Source organism: Penicillium malachiteum (genome assembly GCF_028827825.1).
Source record: "Penicillium malachiteum strain IBT 17515 chromosome Unknown utg000005l:1.0-9002435.0:1.0-325561.0, whole genome shotgun sequence".
Classification (NCBI taxonomy): domain Eukaryota; kingdom Fungi; phylum Ascomycota; class Eurotiomycetes; order Eurotiales; family Aspergillaceae; genus Penicillium; species Penicillium malachiteum.
Window position 1 is genome coordinate 254302 of NW_026643098.1, and position 21767 is coordinate 276068.

The 21767-nt window shown below is 47.3% G+C and overlaps 8 protein-coding genes across 8 annotated transcripts; 2 read left to right on the forward strand and 6 right to left on the reverse strand.

The window, feature by feature from the left end:
* Positions 1-2648: 2648 nt before the first annotated feature.
* On the reverse strand, positions 2649-3323 carry N7483_009998 (60S ribosomal protein uL11). Its single transcript, XM_057093425.1, has 3 exons — positions 3278-3323; positions 2738-3217; positions 2649-2682 (listed from the first exon to the last, which is right to left on the reverse strand). The coding sequence occupies exons 1-3, from the start codon at positions 3279-3281 to the stop codon at positions 2669-2671; spliced, it is 498 nt and encodes a 165-aa protein (XP_056942721.1). The 5' UTR covers positions 3282-3323; the 3' UTR covers positions 2649-2668.
* A 437-nt stretch (positions 3324-3760) lies between these two features.
* On the reverse strand, positions 3761-6448 carry sec23 (GTPase-activating protein SEC23; the record flags this gene model as incomplete). Its single annotated transcript, XM_057093426.1, has 8 exons — positions 3761-3785; positions 3839-4032; positions 4090-5187; positions 5246-5722; positions 5792-5890; positions 5955-6087; positions 6150-6280; positions 6356-6448. The coding sequence occupies 8 exons, from the start codon at positions 6446-6448 to the stop codon at positions 3761-3763; spliced, it is 2250 nt and encodes a 749-aa protein (XP_056942722.1).
* Positions 6449-7231: 783 nt separating this feature from the next.
* Positions 7232-8858, reverse strand: N7483_010000 (DNA primase subunit PRI2; the record flags this gene model as incomplete). The annotated part of the gene is made up of 3 exons (XM_057093427.1): positions 7232-7990; positions 8063-8613; positions 8669-8858. 3 exons carry the CDS (start codon positions 8856-8858, stop codon positions 7232-7234), a joined length of 1500 nt encoding a protein of 499 aa, XP_056942723.1.
* A 722-nt stretch (positions 8859-9580) lies between these two features.
* N7483_010001 (adenylate kinase ADK2) lies at positions 9581-10400 on the forward strand (the record flags this gene model as incomplete). The annotated part of the gene is made up of 3 exons (XM_057093428.1): positions 9581-9749; positions 9827-10080; positions 10143-10400. 3 exons carry the CDS (start codon positions 9581-9583, stop codon positions 10398-10400), a joined length of 681 nt encoding a protein of 226 aa, XP_056942724.1.
* Positions 10401-10744: 344 nt separating this feature from the next.
* N7483_010002 (thermonuclease family protein) lies at positions 10745-11738 on the reverse strand (the record flags this gene model as incomplete). The annotated part of the gene is made up of 2 exons (XM_057093429.1): positions 10745-11209; positions 11334-11738. The coding sequence occupies 2 exons, from the start codon at positions 11736-11738 to the stop codon at positions 10745-10747; spliced, it is 870 nt and encodes a 289-aa protein (XP_056942725.1).
* A 508-nt stretch (positions 11739-12246) lies between these two features.
* N7483_010003 (putative peroxisomal carrier protein) lies at positions 12247-13461 on the reverse strand (the record flags this gene model as incomplete). Its single annotated transcript, XM_057093430.1, has 4 exons — positions 12247-12370; positions 12428-12665; positions 12725-13266; positions 13358-13461. 4 exons carry the CDS (start codon positions 13459-13461, stop codon positions 12247-12249), a joined length of 1008 nt encoding a protein of 335 aa, XP_056942726.1.
* Positions 13462-14315: 854 nt separating this feature from the next.
* N7483_010004 (WD40 repeat domain-containing protein) lies at positions 14316-18856 on the reverse strand (the record flags this gene model as incomplete). The annotated part of the gene is made up of 2 exons (XM_057093431.1): positions 14316-17432; positions 17486-18856. The coding sequence occupies 2 exons, from the start codon at positions 18854-18856 to the stop codon at positions 14316-14318; spliced, it is 4488 nt and encodes a 1495-aa protein (XP_056942727.1).
* Positions 18857-19656: 800 nt separating this feature from the next.
* Positions 19657-21441, forward strand: N7483_010005 (ankyrin repeat domain-containing protein; the record flags this gene model as incomplete). Its single annotated transcript, XM_057093432.1, has 1 exon — positions 19657-21441. One exon carries the CDS (start codon positions 19657-19659, stop codon positions 21439-21441), a length of 1785 nt encoding a protein of 594 aa, XP_056942728.1.
* Between the last annotated feature and the right edge of the window lie 326 nt (positions 21442-21767).

The following is a 21767-nucleotide window of genomic DNA, read 5'->3' on the forward strand; positions in this document are numbered from 1 at the left end:
ATATACGGAGTACTGAAGTATGTACCCATATATCTCACTGATCACCAGCCACTTCATCCATGTTTGCTGGCCGCCTCATCAATGTACGATCATTTTCCTATCCCGGTCAACTCTGGGGTTGCTGGTAAGGATTTCCCGAATCCCCTGGGCGCTTTTTTAAATCTATTTAATCATTGAATATGACAGGGGGGGTTCAGAGTGATTTGATTTCATTTTCTTTTTTTAGGATTACCCAGTTGCTCGTATAAACCTGGCACGGTGGTTCCAAGCCCCATATAATCTACCTGAAGCAATGTATATGGATATAACTTGATGTTCATTATACAAATATGCCCAGATGCCCTGAAAATACTGGAACTTCAACATACCTCTGTGAATATACAAATTTAAGTCAACTTATTCAAATCAAAAAGAATGGAATATTGAAATTATTGCTGACGATCGGCAAACTCTCTCCCCCACCACCTGAAATCTGTTGCATCCTTCCCTGCACAACGTCCACTGGCATGCGGGTCGGGTGGTACAGGGCGGAACTCAACATAGGTACGGATGTACCGGTTTGAAGGTCTTAAAGAGAGAAAAATAAATCATTTGAATCATTTACAAATATGAAAAAAGAGACTTGATTTGTCCAACTGTCAATATTCCCCGAAACTGATTTCCGGAGTACGCCGTATACTGGTCCTACTGAACTTGACACCTATACACTAGTAGGTACTATTCACAGGTAGCCCTAAAGTACTTAAGCATTCATCTGATCATTTAATCCCAAAATACAGTATCATCTGATATACGCACCGTAAGAGTAAACAAACAGGAAATTAAAAATCTGTTTCGATGATTTTCTCTTCTTTGTCTCCACCAAACTCCGGGCCAACGAACATCACCCGCTATGTGCTATCATAGCCAACTAGCAATGATCGTCGGGGTGGAGACGGGTCCGTGGGCACTGGGGCGAGTAGGGCCAACTCTTCGGTGTGCAGGTCTCCACTGGGGGCGTGAAGGGAAAACCAGGTACAACATTTCAAAGACAGGGACACGTACTCCCTGCACATGTGTCGACTAGATGATAGTAGGTAGAAATATTAGTTCGGCTAACAGCACTACAGTGACTCAGTTGTTGTTAGGTAGAATGAGACGGATGATAATCTTCCACTTGAACCACTTGAGCACTGGCAAAACAGATAGCTTCGATTTATGTATATTTTATATTTTCTGATTTGATTTAATTTGATTTAATTTATATTAATTTCTGATTTTTCATCTCTTTTCCATCTTTCTTTTTTCCTGGTCGTATTTGTTCCAAGGTTGTGTAGCCCGGTGAACAGGCGCCCAACATTGGAATCAGCCACAGGTCTCACACGGTTTCCAAGGGTTGAGGCTGGAATATTATTACCATGTTGACGACCGTTGGTGTTTCAGAATCCTGGAAAGATGTTTAATATATTGAACTTGATTACAGAACTCAAGTTCAAGTTGAGATGAAATGGATATATATATCGGATTCATAGCTATGTCCCCAGGCTTGGGACGGGAAGTTACTACTATAGGACCATAAGTATTCAAGTTGCCACCTAGTATGGATGTGCCCGGTGGACGTGCATTTATATCATCTATTATAAACAAGCTTAAACATCAACATTTGATCATTTGAATATAGCGGTGGAGAGCTCCAGCACGTACCCATCTGAATGTCTATCAATGACGGAGTAATTCTGATGATTTGTGGAAACTCAGGACCAGACCCACGGAACCACGATGATCAACAGATATTCAAGCTCATGTACGGAGTACATGGTACATGGATTCAGCGTCGATAGCCGAATCATGCAGCAGCCAGCAGATCAATATCAGATTATGAAACAGGAGGCATATCATACGCAAATACGGATTTCATGGTTGCGCGAAATCAAGGCAATGCGGTCAGCCGCATCTTGTACAAACGGAGAGCTAAATTTGTCATGGAAAGGAGAAACAAATACGGAGTGCCCAGGTGGAGCAGAGATTTCATAGATTTGGTAAAAAGTTTTTTTCATTATCATTTTCTTTTTCAATTTTTTTCAAGATGAACAGGTCCAAGCTTGAGGTGAAGCTAATCTTCCATTACGATGAACTACATTCTCTACATGACAAGATCTGAATCTTGAGATGTAGACCCGAAATATGGATCACTGCACCCACGGGTCTTGACACTAGGCCAATTCCCAAGGATACCGCGATGAGTAATGGGTCATTTGCTCTCCCTCACTTAAAATAAGCCTAAACCACATGGTAAAATTGTTCAATCCTCGCAAGGAAGGAACGGTAAGGGCCAGAGTGTTGTGAGGTGTTCCGAAACGAAAAATGGGGCTTGCGCCATGATCTCTAAGGAGATTCCAGCATACTCGTCGCCATTGGAAATGCAGCGAGAGAAATGCGTGAAAGAATTGGAAAGGAGGAATGAGTTAATAATACGAACGGGAGAAAACGATGCGAGTAATCCAATGGTTCATTTCGAACACTCGCATAAGAGCGCAAAAAAGAAAATGGTATCAAGTCATGACTCATGAACATGTAAGTTTTTTTTGTTCGAGGCAATATTCGTATTCTGTAAAACTAGGGCCGCTGTTACGCAAGAGTCCAAGTCGTCACAAAGCAGAAATCACCTCTCTCCATTCGAGAGGATAATTTACTCCTCAGGAACTGTGTAAAAGTTAGAAAAAGATCTTCACATCGAGGAAAAAAGAATTGAACATACCGTCAATCTCGCCAGCCTTGACGTCGTCAGAGACGTCCTTGGGGCTGCGACCATCGACCTGGCAGCCGACGGAGAAAGCAGTACCGAGGATCTCGAGAACAACACCCTGGAGAGACTTGGCCATGGAGCGGTGCTTCATCTGGCGGGCGATCTCAACAATGTCATCGAAGGGGATGGACTTGGAGTGCTTGATGTTCTTCTCCTTCTTGCGGTCACGAGGAGGCTCCTTGAGGGCCTTGATAACCAGGGAAGAGGCGGAGGGAACAACGGAGACAGCAGCCTGACGGTTCTGGATGGTGAGCTTGACAGTAACACGGAGACCCTTCCAGTCACCAGTGTTCTTGGCAATGTCTTCACCGATCTTCTTGGGAGACAGACCCAGGGGACCGATCTTGGGAGCAAGAGCGGACTGGGCACCGACTTCACCACCAGTCACACGCAGGTGGATGACCTTCACCTCATTGGGATCGAACTTGGGAGCTATAAGTAGAATTTTACATTAGTCGCCGTTGAGTAAAATACCCAGGTGATGATACTTACGCATGGCGAGTGCGAAAGGTAGTCAATCTGCCTTAGGTTGTCGAGAGGATGGATGAGAAAGAAAGAAGAAAATTTGAGAAACTCGAAAGTGAAAGATATCCCCGACGGCAGGGGGATCCACAACTTGCTTACTACGCAGCGGCTAGTAAGCGAGCTGACCAAATTAGGGAAGTAGGGCTAGCCCCGAGACCCAGAGGATATCACGTGATACAAATTGGTTGAGATCTTTGCCGGTTCGGGTAATCTGTTGATCCTCTACTGGTGGGTCTATGGTGGATTGAGATGGGTCAGTATGTACGGAGTACGTGCAGGTAGTTTATTTTGTACGTACGAAGTTCTATTTGATTGGACACTGGTATCAATCCATTCAATCTACTACTATATCGAAGCAAAAATGAAAAATTTAAATCACCGCTAAAGATACACAAGACCCGAGGGGTCAAAGACCGCCCTTTGCTCTCATGGCTATCATCTCGTAAATTACTAGCTGGTACCAGATACCGCAAGCCTATTGAATAATTAGTGTATGCTCGGAAACAGAAGTTCACTGGTGAAACTCACTTCATCAGGTGATCCATGAACGTCTGCAAAGAGACGTCGTCGGTGAAGATAGTTTGCGACGATACTCCACCACCATAACCTCCAGAGGTATGGGTGGTTGATGGGTTCAGCTTCGACAGAAGGAAACGGGCTTGTGAACCGCCGGCATCACAAACAATGAAACGGGGCAGAGGGAATCGGTCGGAAATGAGTTCCTGTAATATACAGTTAGTACGGTTAATAAATCAGTAGGTATGAAGGATGAAACGAACTCTAGCGTCTTCCTTGGGCTGTTCCAGAAGAGCCTTAAGGTTCTCATAACCCTCTTGCTCATGGTAGCCAGCTTTCCGCCACTCGGCAATTGTCTCTCCGTGGAAGATAAGAATGTGGAAGAAAGTGTCGAGGAGCAGGATGTGTTGGGGTTGAATGGATGCAGAGTCCAGCAACACAGGCTGGCTGCCTTCCACCTCCAGGGAGTAGGAGTCCAAAGTAGGTTGAATCATGACGAGGGAGTCACCAGCATCCTCGTGGTTCAAGACGTGGCGGTAAAATGCAGTCTCATCGGGAGAGTTGTTGAACACCTGCAAGAATTGGCTTCGACGCAAGTGGAACATAAACTGAGGGTAGAGAGTAAAGTTCTTCTCCAGTCGGAATGATGTTGGGTCATCCTTTCGGTAGTCGGCAAAACGAGAGCAAAGCCTGATCAACATGCGATCAACCCATCGGAGAACGTCTGGGCCATCGTCGACCTCCGCCTTGAAAACGGCAATTCGGGCCATGAGCACCGCCGCAGCCTCTTGGTCAAAGGACTGTGCCAATGTCGGATCACCAGCGGGGCCGCTCAGTGGTCGGGCAGTAGTGGTCACGCGGAGGTGGTAATGCCCAGATGAGTGCTGGTAGTATGTCAAGAACTGCATCATACCTCTTTGAGGACCAGGCTGCTGAGCAGCTGGACCGCCCTGGTTGGCAATCTCAAAGTAGATACCATAGCTTGATGATGGATCAATGCTGCACATCTTCCAGGCGCAGGTGTTTCCAATACCACACTCGGTCTCACCAACGGAACTCGACTTTTTGTTGAGAGAGATTGCGTGACCAATAAGACCGGTTACCTTCAGCTCCTTGGTTGTGAGGACCTCCAATGAGGCGTTAAAGCCCATCAGAAGGTTATCATTGGCATCCTTGTCAAAGACTCGAATAAATGACTGCTTGAACTGAGATGAGGTAAAGCTATCCGTCAAAAGCATGTGACCACCTGTGTAGTTGGAGAGGTTCTTCATTTCCAAAAGACCAACTTGGTCAAGACATCCCGCGAAAATATCAACAATATGCCCGTTGTTGGCAGCGCGCTTGGCGAGGTTGTCATAGAACTGGAATGAATGTTAGCAGTGAAAAAGAAAATAATGAATAAGCCATTGCAAATCTCACCTTGACGGCCTTCTTGTAATATTTAATGTTATCACGGTCAATGTCGTGGTGTGAACGGATAGGTTCCTTTAACTCAGGCGAAACAACATGACCAGGACCTTCAGTAGCAGCACCACTGACGAAGTTCATGATACGAGCGCCGGCATTCTGGAAGGAGCTTTCTAACAAGCCAACCGCAACACTCAGAGCCACACCAGTACAACGCAAAGGACGCTTATCGTTGGCTACGGGCCAGGGGTCATGTTGCAACTGCTCAAGGATATTTGTGATCTGGAACTCGGCCTGCTGAACGGGGAGGAGGAATCGCGCCGCGGGAGGGAGAGGGGCGCGAGCTGGTTGTTGTTGTTGTGGGACACCGGGGCGAACACCGTGGGCGAGACCCAGCATCTCCTGGACTTGCTTGGCAGTGTAGTCCTTGTTACCGCGGAACACATAAGACTTAGCGCACTCGGTGTAGCCGATTTCATGCACTTGGGCCTATACATACCAGCTGTCAGTACACATAATTCTCAATATCTCAGAGGAAGAAAAAGGTGTTGCGCCTACCATAGTTCCGTATGTGATCAGACCGACCAGCGCATTGGGAGGCAGTAGAGACAAGCTCATGATAAGCGAATCCTTGACTGCCTGCAGACTGTCATCCTCCTGGCAAGTGTCGACAACAAAAAGGAAGATTGGCGGGGCCGGAGCCGGGCGTGCCAATTGGTACTCGATCGTGGTGCTCTGGGGGTGGAGCTCGGGGGGGTATCGTGTTTTCGGTGATATCCTTATAATGAGGAGGCAAAGGATTGCGCATCAGACAGAAAGGACAGATCCAGATACGCGCGCGAATATCGACAGTACTGGGCGACAGGGTCAGCTTCATGCACGTTCCGGGATGCGTCAATAATGCGGGCACACATACGCATATGGGTTGAGAACAGCCCGACAGGGTTGCTTGCAAGTAACAGGCTCATATTGAAGCAATGGTGAATCGGGCTTCTCCTTAAGAGGCGTGTAAACAGCAGCAATGGGAACGACTAGGCGGGAGGCTTCCTAAATCCGGGGTTTAGTGGGACGAACGTGATATTGAGGGGGATGATATAGAGCAGGGCTCCATTATTTACACACCATGCGAGAGCTCGGGAAAGTGTTCCAACTCAGCCGGATACCATCGCGCTCCTCCACATCGCTCCATTGATCCTTCAGGGCCTCAAAATCCATAATGAGAAGTGAGGTAGTGGATGGGTGGATTCGGGGTTCGGTATTGATCAAGGGGAGGGGTGTTTAAGATAGAGCAAATAAAGAAGCCAATATCTCGGTGTAGGGACTATACCAAGAGGACTCCAGATCAAAAGACCACACCGGAGTTAACCCTTATCCCAATAACAAAAACCCCGACGTCAGCTTTCGGGGAGATGATCGAACTGGTGGAGGGAGTTGTGTGAGGGAGTGGCTCTCCCCCCATTAAGGCCAGGTTGCAGCGCTAATGGTCGCTACCGCTTCCCGAACAAACATGATTAAATTCTCCCGCAAAATTTCTTTTTCTTTCTTTTTCTCTTTTAATTATTCACGCCGACTAAAAAATTCACATTATTATCGACAGCTTCTATCTTTCCATGATTGAAGTTGTTTTCGCGTCGAGCGGAGATCGACTTGACCCGTTGCTGGGCACCTGGTTTTGAAAGGTCATTCTGATCCTTTCGGATTTACTGGGAATCAGCTGTGGTCACAGACATCCCTTATAATATATTATCTTTTTTACTTTACACAATTGAGATGAAGAATTTGGGAATGAAGAATCTTTGCTTATGCTATCGTGCCTTGAAAAATAAAACGCAATCCTACCTAGATGCTTCTCCGGAACAAACTGTACAAATTCTTCACGCCGACAACGCCCATTGAGTGACCTCAAAACAGGATGGAGGGCCAACATAACATCATTAAACAATTTCACAAGAAGAAAAGAGGAAGAAAAATAAACCTTGCAAGAGGATAAGAGTAAGATTAGTCTCGACCTGGTGGCTTAGCCAGCTGCTTCAGTAAGTAACTGCGCTTGAAATAGACGTTAGGATGTACGATGGTATCCAGATCGGCTTGGCTCCATGTTCCATCATCCTTGACCTTCTTGATCTCGTTCCTGTGAGACCATTCGAAAACTCGGTTGCAGGCAATGTGATATCTTTGCTTGCCGACATCGTCCCGCACCTCGCGCAAAACGCCTTTATCGTGCACACCCGTTGACTGAAGCAGTCCAACCAAATTATCGACGGAGTAATGGCGGTACGGACAGCCGTGTGTTTGACCGATGCCCACGTTATTATCGCCCAGGATTTTCTGGCATGAATAAGGCGGGTATCCTCGACCTCGGCGGGCGTCACCACCAACGTCTCCGTAGGCGTGACGGATATTGTACTTATATTGGGAATTGAACTCGTCATCCGTCTTTCCCTTGAAGGACTGACGCCAAAACAGGATACACTCTTCCAATGAAAGACCAATTCCTTTAAGGAACAATGTGTACTGCAATCGCCCGAAGTGCTTCAGGTGGTTGTTCTTGCGTAGGTTGATATGCAAGCTGCGCATGCAAAGCGGGAAATGTTGAGAGAGTTGGTCAATGGAACTGGCTGTGATTGCTCCTCCATCGACATGTCCCTCACCCTCGGAGAACACGGAGTCGGCGCTACCGAAGTTCTTGGAAAGGTGGTTCAGAATGGGAGTCAGGCGGTCATCCTCGTCTAATCGAGGCAGGGCGCGGCTAGTAAGCTATTGTAGAAATCGACATGGTTAGCAAGGCTTGTCAATTTCTCAAATTCTTCAATTGAGGTTCAGACATACCTCCAGTGCTCGTTCTAGACGGGCAGTGAACTCAGCCATGATCATAGCAAGTTGTTCTCTGCCAGGAACATAGGCTTTCCCTCTCTTTACAAACACTGCGCGTCGTTCTACCAACTCCGGAACCTTTTCCCAGTCAACCTTGTACCATGTTTCCTCGTCCAGTCGACGCAGTCCCGGTGTCGAGCTGAGCAAGTTCTCAGCCACCTCGGCCCTTTCTTCGTCGCTAACGGGCTCCCAATCCAGGTTCAACCCGTCAATAAATGCTCGTCGCTCTCGTGAATCATCTTGTTGGAAGCGGTAGCGGAAGAGCATGGTCTCCGCACGAGCAAATCGTCGACGGAGATCCTCCGTGGCCGAGAAAGCCAACCGGAGGATAAAGTGTGAGTAGTGATCTTTTTGACGTTCATTTTTCAGACGCTGGTCTGCGGCACCGTTTGGAGAAGAGGTATTAGAGGATAGAGGAAGGTATTTCTGGAGAAGAGGAGTAATGTGTGAAGCAGTCTCCGCGGGGGTCTTGTTGCGATATGAGCATGCCTCAATCTCGGCAAGGACTATATAAGGACCATTAGTATGAAGTATAAGATCCGGCACGTCTGATGATATTACTTCTCAAGCGATCAATGGCCCATTGTTCAAACTGCTCGAGGGTGATCTCTGCCGTTGGCGGCGTGTCGTACAGATTCAACCGATGTGGGTAGTCTTGTTGCTTGTAGGTAGGCGTAGCAAACTGTCTCTTCTTGTGATCAATCGTTGCTCGACGCTTTGGGTCGATTCTGTTAATGTCCTGTCGAATCATGATGTCGACTTTACCCAGAAGTGGTATGCCTCTTTCACTAGTTGGACTGGGATGGCTTATCGCATCACTAATTTACGACGCGACGCGCTTCACGCGACCCGGAGTCACGTGTGATGATACCTTATAATCAAGGCACCACTAATCCTGATGTATGTACGACAGTGCATAGGCTAAGCCCAATTTAGATAGGGGTGTCCATTTAACAACGCTGCATTTAGTCACAAGTCAAACGCATGTGATAAATTGGTCCGAGTTCTATGTAAAAGCCGAAATTCTCCACTTGTTTTGCTCGTGCATGTACGGAGTATAGATACACTGATAGATATAAATCTCCATAACGACTCGAGGTTTACGGAGTACTTCCAAATATTCTCCTGCGGAGTACTGGTTCACCGGGGACCAAGGATAGAGAACCCGGAGACCTTATATACCCCACGGAATTAACGGGGAATGGACTCGGGGGTAGGTAATAAGCGCTAATCAATTATTAATTGGTTCTCTGCTGCCCAGGTGGTACTTACCCTCAGTTGTTGAGTTCCTTCAAGTTGGTGATGCATCGATAGCCCCTCTGATCTACTCCGTACTTTCCGCAGACTCAACATTCCTCGTCATCCTGTCATCTACGCGGCAGTTCCAGGAACGCACGCACCTCTACAATTTTATAGACGAGTCACGAGAAACCACAACACCATATCACGTTCTCTAAACTTCAGATTTCGAGGATGTCGCACAGCAGGCAGCTCCAGAAAGCTGCTCGGGTTATTCTCATTGGAGCGCCCGGGGTCGGAAAAGGCACGCAGTCTGAGCGTTTGCTTTCTCGATTTCCGCAGCTGGCCTCTATTAGCTCCGGAGACCTTCTCAGAGAGAATGTGCGCCGAAGGACACCTCTTGGTGAGTTTTGAAGATCGCCGGCATCATATTGAAGTTGCGTGAAGTGCCAATGGCATGCTAATTGCTATAAAAAATAGGTGTTGAAGCTGAGGCTGCAATGCAGTCTGGCAACCTTGTCCCCGACTCAATGATACTCAACCTCATCTCCTCCGAACTGAAATCCAAGGGCTGGCTTACCCCATCGACACAATCGTCCTCTTCAATCTCTACATCATCCTCAGCTCGCGAATCCTTAACACTATCTCCCACCGCTTCTTTTATCCTCGATGGATTCCCTCGTACCGCTCCTCAAGCAACAAGCTTGGATACCCTCGTTCCCGTCAACTTCGTCGTACACCTTGTTACTCCCCCTCAGTAATTCTCTCTCGGATTGCCTCGCGCTGGGTTCATGAGCCCTCCGGTCGTGTATACAACACAGACTTCCATGCGCCCAAGGTTCCCGGCAAGGACGATGTCACCGGTGAACCACTCACCCAGCGACAGGACGATTCCATCGATACATGGAAGCAACGCCTGCGCAAGTTCGAGGAAACAAGCCGAGCCCTGCTTGAGCATTACGATCGTCGCGGTTGCCTTTGGCGCGTTGAAGGAAACAGCAGTGACGAGATTTCACCGCAACTGTTTGCGGAGGTTGAGCGACGGTTCTGCTAGACAGAGCTTGAGATAGATTTCTCTTCCGATAACGGTATTTTCTATATTCTTTCCATTCTTAGCATTGCGAAATACCATTTCGTGTGTGCTTCGCAGTTGTGGTTTTCTTTACTTCGGGCATTATTATACCCTGATAGCTCCCAAGCCCGGCTGGAGCGCAATACTGTACAGTTATGATTTCGTGTACTATAGTCATACTCTCCAACTAGGTCTCATGAAAATTCAAGTTGACGGCCTGGATCAAACAATCATTTCTTTGGTTTAAAAGTTCAAGTTCCCATATACACAAGTAGTCATATCTCATCATGCATACATATACATCAGTGTACAATACCGAAGTCAGCTTATTTCGTCTTTCCCGAAGTAGGACTCTTATCCCCCAGATCTCCCATTCCCATGCGAGTCTTATACTCTCTGGGACTCTCCCAATCAGACCCAATGCGCTTGTAGTCTTTCCATAGGCCTTTAGATCTCTTCTTAGCCCACCATTCTGCCCGTCGATACTTCTTTTCCATAGCCTCACCCCCAAACTCAGCACCAACCTTCGCCTCATACACAGTTGCAAGTCCGCGTTTCAACATCTCATATGAAACATCTCGTCGTCGAAATGGCGGGAAATCAAATGCACGTCGTACGGAAACACTCGCGACGACACGATTATACTGATCATGTCGATGAACAGATGCGCGAATCCGCCGATTGGTTAGGTATGATGTGAGCCAGGTGTGAGCCTCTCGGGCGAAAGGTTGTTCAGGACGACCGAAATGCGCCAGCTCGGGAGCGTCTACACCAGCTAAACGGATATGAATCTATGAAGACAAAGGGCAACGAATTAGCAAATCTCATCTTTGCAAGTGAAAATTCAAGGAACATCCAGAGCTGTGCAGAGCTAAGACTAGGAGGAATCTCAAGACTGGTCTCTGTAGAACATACCGTTTTATCCTTCAGCTCTTTCTTCGTAGTTGGAACCTTCTTCCATGGTAACCAGCCCCAACCAGCTAACCTTCCACCGGGTGTATGATAAATTCTGAAATTATCGCCATCGCCGACGCTGGTCACCTTCCCAAATACGCTGCGACGACGGAGCCAGGAGGTTGAGATGCTAGGCGCGTCGGGGACTCGACGGAGGTAGCTACGGTGAAGACGAACACCGAGCAGGATACCGGTCGTAAGTAGGACGGTAGGAATGAGAGTTCTGAGCTCTATGAAAGCCGACCAGTCGAGAGGGTTCTTTGGAGACTGGGGTGTGGATGTGGACGTGGAGGATGAGCTTGCGGAGCTGGTGTTTTGTTGTGTGTCGTCATTGGGTGACTTGGAACTCCATGGCGGCCATCTCATATCGACCCATACCCCTGCAATAGCACTTGAGGAGAAAGGGTGAAATTTCTTATTGTTGGTGAGAGGTGGAGGATGTAGGGGAGGTGATCACCGCGGGGAATCGGGAAGGTTGTCGGTCAGTGATCGTTGCCGCAGATACGTGATTGTATACATTGCGGGTCCTGCCAAAGCACCTTACTCTACAAATGACCTCTTCAGCCTCGAAGAGCATTAAGATAGTGATGTCTAACAGCTTGAAGGTTACATAGACCAATCATAAAATCAACCTGAAAAAACCGAGCTGTTCCAAAATTTAAAGGATATATACAATGAAATCTATCAAGATGAAAGTTCCTTGGAAAAAGCTGCCACCCATCTGTGATCATGAACTTGAATCTTCACACGCAAAAAAGACCGTCTAGACTGATTGACCACAATACAGAATAGGAAATAGAAAACCATCACGCTATAAAGGAGAAGAGGGAAATCAAAGCATATAGAAAGGCATAAACCAACTTGAACAAGCACTCTATTTCAGAGTTGCAGGCAGGCTAGTTGTGGCCTTATCCACAACAGAGTCTGCAACCTTCTTGAGCTTGTTCTTTCTCATTTTGGCGATGGAGGCAAAAAGGACGAGGAAGGCCAGTTCCATACTGAGATTATCGTTAGATCATATTAAACAACACTTGGGAGAGAATGGCGAAACGTACCGTTCCTTGGTCATCATGAGTAGACCTTGTACCAAAAGACCCTTCGTGATCTGGGGTCCAATACCCTTGAAAAGAGACATAACGCCCTCATTCTCAATAATATACCTCATAACCTCACCAAAGGTCTTGAAGGGCTTGCCCTTGCGAGCTGGTGGGGGACGTGATTGCAAGCCAACCTTGGCAACAATCAGGGGCTGAGTAGCGATTGTTGCAAGGGCTTTGGACATAGCACCAAGGACTACTACCATCAGTATGTGCACAGAGGAATTACAAGAGGGACAAGACTCCAATACTCACAGAACGCTTCCCAGGGCTTCAGGTTGGCCTTGCCTGGGAAGAAGACATCCTTTAATCGCTGATATGCGCCGTATGTAATCGCAGGGTTGACAACCAGAATCAAACTGGCCTTCAGGCCTCGCCACAGTCCAGTCCAGCCATCTTCGCTCTCAACAACTTCCCGACCTGTCTCAATCAGACCCTTCTTCTCGCTCTTAGGTTGCGTCTGCTGTCGTGTAGTAATGACAGAAACTGGAATAGTGAAGATCTGAGCTACCGCGCCAGCAACTGCGCCAAGGCTCAGCTCGATGGCGGTTCCGGGAGGCTTGGGTGATTTGTTGGAAGCCATGTACAGAGTGCGAACAACGCTGTACCAGTAGAAATAGGCGAAGTTGGTGGAGGCGACACCGAGAAGTGAGCCTGCAATGCCAGAGTACAAGCCGGTGAGTCCTTCCTTCTCCACAATCTTGGTGATCGCGTCAATGGTCGATTCATAGTGTTCGTCATCCTCGGATGCCTCAGCTCCCTTCTGCTTTACTTGGACTTGTAATTTCGTCTTGACACTGTTCACATTGTCGTAACGTTAGTTGACCACGATTTTCTCAACAAAAACCAATTCCAAGTTTAGGCTAATGAGTGGGGGCTTCTCCTCACAGATCCAATGGGTATACAATCGAATTGGCCAACACCGCACCAGTTGCACCTGCAACCGCACTGCCCCATGGGGAAAGGCGTGCAGCTTTCGATTGACCTGACATAGTGTATGTATGAAATCAAAACCAAGACACCGAGCGAAGAGAGACGAGCGAAAAAAAAAGATCAGGATCGAAATGAGCGAAAGGGGAAACCGAGCGGGGCCTCTATGGACCTAAGACGTCGCTTGTGCCGAAGACCGGTGAGATGGAATGTTGGCGAGTTGAGATGAACACGGGCAAGAACTGGGAATCACAAAAGATCTCAGGAAAAGTCAAATTCAGTACATGGTAACCGATGACTCCCGAAGATCATGACCTTGATTACCGGTCTACCACAAGATTCCTGGGGCCGCAAACCTCGGCGCTGCGCGGTGACGAACGAGCCGAGGTCCACTGAATGGGTGAGTCAGCAACCGTTTCACCGCGCTCCAGGGCTCCTGTGCCCACAAAGTGGATTCTTCAAAAATTATCAGATCTTATTCTTGCTTGAATCCTTGGAAATAGGCTGAGTCTATGGAATAAGGATGGGTCGCTTCGGGTATCCTCTTTCCGGTCTCATTCTTTCATTATCGGATGAGACAGACCTCAAATGAGGCACTACTACTACTACATAGTAGGCATGAGATTGTATACTGAGTACCTGGAATATCTGAGCATTAGGTATCATAACCTTGGAATACAAATAGGAATTTCAGGTTTTACATACCTTACACTTAAAGCGGCCTGATAGCGCAGACAACAACAGGCGATTCACATATGCATCATCGCCATCAGCACATTTGAAGCCTATTAGAATCCCGCTCTTAATTAGTATTGGACAACCTTGGAACATATCAATTGATGTCGTATGTGAACTATGTTTCAAATGTTGGTTCTAAGAGAGGAGTCATCTAAGATAAGACTGAAATATGAGAAGACTAAGAGACAAATCTGATAAAAGAAACATTTCCAGAGTGATGCCCTAAAGCAAGCGTGCTGCCATGAGCTGCAGAACATGTAGGCCGAAACTCAGGCGGAAGCCATACAGCCTTCTCCTTATTCCTCCATATCCAGTTCTCATTGTCGATGAATATTTCCAGTGTCTGGTGTGAACGAGGTATGGAATTATCAAACTGAGACTGAACATGGAGAATACCCGCACTGGTAGTCAGATACAGCCCATCCTGAGAGAAACTAATATTTTGGGGAATTTGATGAAGCGGGCGCGTCTGCGTTAGTGCGTCTGTAGCCATGTGCCATAGCGTTATAGTCCTATCACTAGATGAGAACGCCAGTAGCTGGCTATCAGGTGAGAAGGCTAATGATTCAAGCTTGGAACAATTTGCATGAAGACGGTCCTTGAGTATCTGTTGCACCGCGCCGGTAGACAAGTCCCACAGTCGTACCGTATTGTCGGAAGAGGCAGAAGCCAGGAGCTGGCTATCAGGCGAGAAAGCTATTGCACTAACCTTAGCTGAATGGCCTTCAAGTGTCTGATGTAAAATGCCTTTGGCTATATTCCAGATGTGCACAGTATAAGTTTCAGAACCAGATGCTAACAGCATGCTGTCAGTACTAGATGAGAAAGCCATTGTATGGTACTTGGATGGATGGTCTTCCAGTGCTTGCTGTAGTGTATCTGTATCCAGGTCCCAGAGCTGTATACTCTGATTCTGAGAGCCCGATATTACTAGCTGGCTGTCGGCTGCGAAAGCCACTGAGCGAATTGCACCCGAGGCACTCCTGAGCGTCTGGTGTAGCGCACCTGTACTTATATTCCATAGACATACGGTCTGATCCGCAGAGCTAGATGCCAGTAGCTCACCATTAGGTGAAAACACTATTGAGGTGATAATGTCTGAATGACCCCTGAAAGTCCGCTGCAGTGTACCCGTGGCTGGGTTCCAGAGATGCACAGCGTGATCCCGAGACCCATATGCTAGTATCTGGCTGTCCGGTGAAAAGGCTAGTGGAAGGCTGTCGGCCTCGAAGACTCGTGAGCCAGAATCAGCTGAATCGTCTGCAAGTGACTGCTGTAATTTGCCGGTGTCCAAATTCCAAAGGTGAACAGTTCGACCAATGGAGATTGATGCCAGTAGCTGGCCATCAGGGGGGAAGACCAATGAAAGAATCCCATCTAAATGGCCCTCAAGTGTCTGCTGTAATACACCCTTGGCCAGATTCCACAGCTTTATGGTCCTACGCCGACGGCCAGCAGCTACTAGAAGCTGACCATCAGGCGAGAAGGCCATTGTATCAATCGTGGCTGGAGAAACTTGGAGTGTTTGCTCCAATGCACCTGTGGCTAGATCCCAGAGACGCACGGTACCATCGTGAGAGCTGGATGCAAGCAGGCGGCCATCGAATGAGAATGCAACCGAGGTTACCCCGGATGAATGGCCTTCAAGTGTGTACTTCAATGTGCCTTGAGCTAGATCCCAGACTTGTACAATGTGATTCACCCAACCAGATGCTACCTGATGGCTATCAGGTGAAAAGAGCAATGACTTAGGCCTACCTGGCCGGGAGCTCTCGAGTGTCTGCTGTAGTGAACCTGTAGCTATATTCCATAGCTGTATGATTTTCTTACTGTAGAGTAGTACTAGCTGACTATCTGGTGAGAAAACAATTGGATCATTCAAGTTCGAAATTTCATGAATATCGAGTGTCTGCTGATGTTTACCTGTGGCTGGGTCCCAGAAGCGTAGTGTCTTGTCAAGAGAGCCAGAAACGAGCAGACAGCTGTTAGGTGAGAAAGAAATGGACTCGACGGCTTCTGTATGGCCTTCAAGTATCCGCTGCAGTGTACCCGTTGCTCGGTCCCAGAGGCATATACGTTGATCAGAGCAGGATGCCAAGAAATATCCATCAGGTGAGAACACTACCGAACTTACCAATTCCTGATGACCTGTAAGAGTCCTCTGGAATGCGTCCATGGTTAAATCCCAGAGCCGTATAGTCTGATCTGCAGAGCCAGATGCAAGCAGGCGGCCATCAGGTGAAAAGGCTACTGAGTAGATCACATCAGAGTGGCCCTTGAGCATCTGCTGTAGTTCGCCTGTAGCTGGGTTCAAGAGTCGAACAGCATCAATTATATGGGCCCCATCACTAGTACCAGACGCAAGCAGTCGGCTATCAGGAGAGAAAGCCACTACATTGTCCCCCAGTAAATTTCCGTCAATGCTCTGCTGCAGTGTACATGTGGCTAAATCCCAGAGCCGTACAGCTTCGCCCTCAGAACCAGATGCAAGTAAAGCGCCGTCAGGCGAAAAAGCAACCATTCCAGCCCCAGCCGAATACAAGTCAAATTTTCGTTCTAGAGTATCTGCTGTCAGGTCCCAGAGTAGCACTGATCCCCCATGTCGTATTTGCTGATCCCCACAGCCACACGCAAGAAACTGACCATCGGGAGAGAAAGCCACCGAGTCAATGCACATAGAATTATTTTCAAGCACCTGTCGTGAAGTACCTGTTATGATATTCCAGAGTAGTACGGTCTTGCCACGAGAGCCCGATGCCAATAGCCTGCTGTTGGGCGAGAATGCAACTGAGAGAACCCCGCCTGAATGGCCCTCGAGTGTCTGATTTAGGGCGCCTGTTATTGGGTCCCAGAGATGCACAGTCTTATCAGCAGAACCAGATGCCAGCAACCGGCCGTCGGGGGAGAAGACCACTGAGAGAACCTCACCGGAATGGCCATCAAACGTCTGCTGCAAGGCACCTGTTATTGGGTCCCAGAGACGCACAGTCTTATCAGCAGAACCAGATGCCAGCAGCCGGCCGTCAGGCGAGAAGGCCACTGAGAGAACCTTACCTGAATGGCCCTCGAGTGTTTGTAATTCTGCGCTCCATTGTTTCTCAACTTTCTGGGAATGTTCTATCCAAGAAGGAAGCTCTGCTTGAAATATTTGGCGAATGATCGCAGTCTCAGGTGCAAACACTAGCCCTGCACAATAAAGTTGAAGGGGTGCTTTGTCGACTATCTGATAGTTCTTGAGAACGAATCGCTTTGCATCATGTATAAAATCAAGGATTGGTGAATGGTGGTTAACCTTCTTTCGTAAATATCAGTGACAACTGTTTAGAAGAATTCATAGAAAAGGCTTACTTCTGCAATTTTTCGAAGGATGTCGATCACCTCAACAACTTCTGATACAATACCTAGCAAACTCATTGCTTCTATCCAATGAAGGAAGTGTTCTTCAAGAAACAGGAGTGCCTGGTTAAGCATGTGGCCTTGATCAGTACAGTATTCCAGATGGTGAATCCAGTACCGACAGGAATAATGTAGCTCTGGCTGTAGACACTGAGTGGTCAACACCGGGTCGATTTCAGTTCTTTCAGTTCCAGCGCTTTCAAGGTTGCAGATGTTTTTCTTCAGTTTCAGACGCATATAAGTAAGGCAACGAATCATGATCTCTCTATGAGTATGCTCCTCATTCACGGAGAATTCGCTGCTAGTTTGAAGCAGAAAATCTCTGAATGAAAGATGAAGGATTCGAACAGGAATATTCTGGTCACTTGGCAGACTGAGAACAGATTGAAACTGATCTAGTAGATTTGTTAAAACCTCTGCCTCAAGCTCAAGAAGTCTTGAAAGTGCATTGACAGAAAGTGGGATAGCAAGAAGAATTATAAGGCCAATCACTTGATGGAACAATTGAAGAACCTCACTGGCATCTTCCTCGTCTTCTTGTCCATGTAGAAGTCGCATGAGAATTGGTAGATATGTCTTGTCCATTTTGGTGACATACTTGGTTTGATCTTTCATAAGATCAGCAAGACATCTCATAGGATTGAGTTTCAACTCTATGAATCGGCATATAGTTGCTGCTGAGATAAATAATGGAACGGAGATTTCAACAAGAGATTGAATCATGTCCTCCCCAGGCCAACTAGTAGGAACATGTTTCTCATCTTGAATCTTCTTGAACCGGTCTTTGAGAAAAATAGATATGTCATGCGAAGTAACTTCATCAGGGATCTCATGGAGAGCAATATCTTGATAGTCATGATTTGCCATCTTTGAAAACCCAAGGCGAATTGGCATTTCAGGCCGGCTCGTTAAGAAAATACGAAGTTGAATAGCAGTGATCTGCTGCACCTGCGGTAGAAGTTGAAGTATAAGGCGTATATCATTGTCATTTTCGCATTCATCCAGAGCATCTATGATCAAGACTATTGCCGGGATCTGGGAGCTCGCTGTCTGTAAGCCTTGCAAAGGTTGAAGCAGGAGTCTTTTAAATTGTTCTCTCAGTGATCTCATTGGGATATCGGGATCAATAGAGAGTGCTTCCCTAAGGCCCACGGCCAGATCGGGAATGGAAATCGCTAATCGCCTGGAAATTGTGGGAAAGAGTTTGGTGGCATTGCCTCGATCACCCTCACCTTTCTTGAAGAAAAAGCTCACTAACAGTAGACTCTTTTCTAAAGATCTTGCGACTGTTCGGGAAATGGTTGACTTCCCTGTTCCGGCCATGCCATTCAACCAAAAGATACATTTTGCGTGCGGTGACACGGACCACTCTTTAATGTTGTGGAGTAGATCGGTTCGAGTACCTGGAAGACATACAGGTTCATGCTGGTCCACATACGAATCCAACTCAGCCCCAAGCGCGATTGGAAGTTTGTCTAAAGGGTCTAGATACTTCGCGTTAGTGGAGTCATCAAAGTTGGAAAACCATGAACACTACCTGCGTGGATATTGAAGTGAGTATTTATAGTGCCAGTGTTAATTCCCGATTGCACTCCCTGATTAGAATGACCGAATGATATTGTGTTACTCATTCTTGTAATTCAAATGTTGTGACAAACCTTGGAAGAGGATCGAGGGACTAACAGGTCCACGGGTCGAACATGCGGGGTTCAGATAGGAAATATCACCTGAGCATATGTACTAGTAAGAGTAAGACTTACGAGTATCATGTGATATCTCCCCCTTCTCTCTATGAAATTTCCAAGGTTCATAGGCCGCTGATCCTAATAATCATCTCACTCTGTTAATACTTCTCATGAAACATGACTCACCTGGGCATGAGTGCAAAATGCCACCTGGGAAACATCGTGTGTAGTACCAGAGTCAATCGTTTGTTGACGAGACGCTTACTGGTCTATAATGGATTAGCTCCTTGGTAGATTCTTATAGAGACATCAAGTTTGAAACCGTCCTTTTTTCTTTTCCAAATTCCCCACTATTCCGCTTTAGCTGTACTTTCATGCCCCTCCTCTTCGCCGATCTTACCGTGCATCATCAGATTCATCACAGATTCACGGTGCATGATGGCATATGCCCACTTCCATCGTCCACATTATCGTTCGAACCCATTACCCGTGTTCCACGACTTAGATGGATCACCTATATATGAGTACTCCGACCAGGGTCTGCTTTGCACAATAATTAGACGAAATGAACTGACGGCTTTGAACTCGTACAACGAGTGCGCCCACACCAGAGTCTTCTGTAAAGCATACGAGTTTGATGACAGCAACCCGTTCCACATTGCTATTCAGAGTGACAGCTTTGATGTCCTGCGTGAGCTTTTTCGGATCTATCTTTCCGATTCAGAGCTCATAGAGACCCTAGAGGACTACCTCAAACGCTTCCACTCTCCCGTTATAGAGGCTTGTGCGACTGCTAACCGAGAAATGGTATTGTGGTTAATGGACCATGATCCGCCGCTGGGGAAATTGCACGACCACGACTTCGAGGGTCAAACAGCTCTATTACGAGCGGCTGAGGCGCTCAAAGAAGCTGGCAATTCGGCGTTAGAGGCCAAGCCTGCAGACAGTCAAACGGCGCATCAGCATTGCAAGCGCATTGAGTCATTTATCAGCTGGCTTTTGGACAATGACTGTTCTCTGGAGACCAATCTCTATGATGAGTGGTACGAAGCAGACGAGCAGGATGAATCAGACTGTGTTCCGATGCCGAGAGGAACTGTGCTTGGCGACGCGGTCTCCTACGCAGGTTATGAATTGGTATCGCGACTAATTGCCAAGGGCGCGGACGTGCACGGCCGCCAGAACTGGACAGGCGGGCCTTTATTCGAGATAACACACGCACATAATGTAACCGCATTGCATATTGCCGCCCTGTCCTGGAACGTTGAAGCTATCCGGGCTCTCATCGATCATCGTGGCGAGGTCGAGGCAGCGGATATGGTAGTTGGGCTCGATAGCTACGGCCGGCACCCTCTCCACTGGGCCTTGACCGGTATTTCAAGCAATTATGCCGACTCAGCCAACTCAGATGACATATCGTCACGGATGAACGGCACTCTTAAATTGCTCCTAGATATCAAACCAGATTCTGTTTACACGCGTGAGCGGCATGGCGCCACTGTCTTCCATTACGCTCTCCACAACAACACGGGTCATGGGGCGAATATTGGGGCAATCAAACTCCTTCTACACACTAATCAGCTTCCCGACACACTAAACTTCCGGAACAATGTTGGTGCCATCGCTCTTGGCGAGGCATTGGAGCAACATCAATTTGTTCCCGGTGATCTAGAAATTGTATCAGAGATACTAAAGATCCTGCTCAAAAATGGAGCCGATCTACGAGCATGTGATAATCTTGGACGAAATGTTTTGCAAAAACTATGCAGCATTAGTTGGCTGGAATCTATCCTTACCTCATCCGGGGTTGACCGGATGCTGGATCATCTTCATATCAACGAAAAAGATGACTTAGGTTGCACGGCGCTTCACTACCTAGTGAGGCATCTGGATCAAGTTGACGCTATTCGCCACTTCGTGCTTCGTGGTGCAGATGTTAATGCTGTCGACCTAAAGGGGAATACCCCTCTCCATGAAGCGATGAAGGGCACAATAATCAAGAGAATGGAAGAACCTGGAAATCGCGAGGAGATAAACGAACGTCTCAGGCAAGCACTGCATTACAAGCGGGATTTATCATTCAAATCCTGTCAGATTCTGGCGCCTCCGAAGAAGTGGTCAACGCAGCGGGGGAGACGCCGAAACAAGTACTGGATGGTGTTGAGGAAGAGCGTGCACGTCGATTGGCAGCTACGAATGCAGGCCGTGGAAGAGGTCCGGTAAGAGGTCGGGGAAGAGGTCGGGGAACAGGTGTTCGGTAGTCAAGTTGCTGCTTAGATTGTTACTTAATGCCTCCAGAATTCATATTATCCAATGGGTCGTTGATGACCTAAGATTTCTAGTTATAGCATCTATCTTCTTGGATGAGGACTATTATACTTTGAATCGTCTCGCATAATAGTAGAGCTCAGGCAAACCACCTCGACGCTCAATAGAGAATAAGCTGTAATCTGTCTGCTTCCTTCTCACGCCTGCGCATAAATTCTTAAGACAGCGTGTAACAATCAATCAATTCTTGATGAGAGTACTGGGGATTGAGCTTTTGGTTC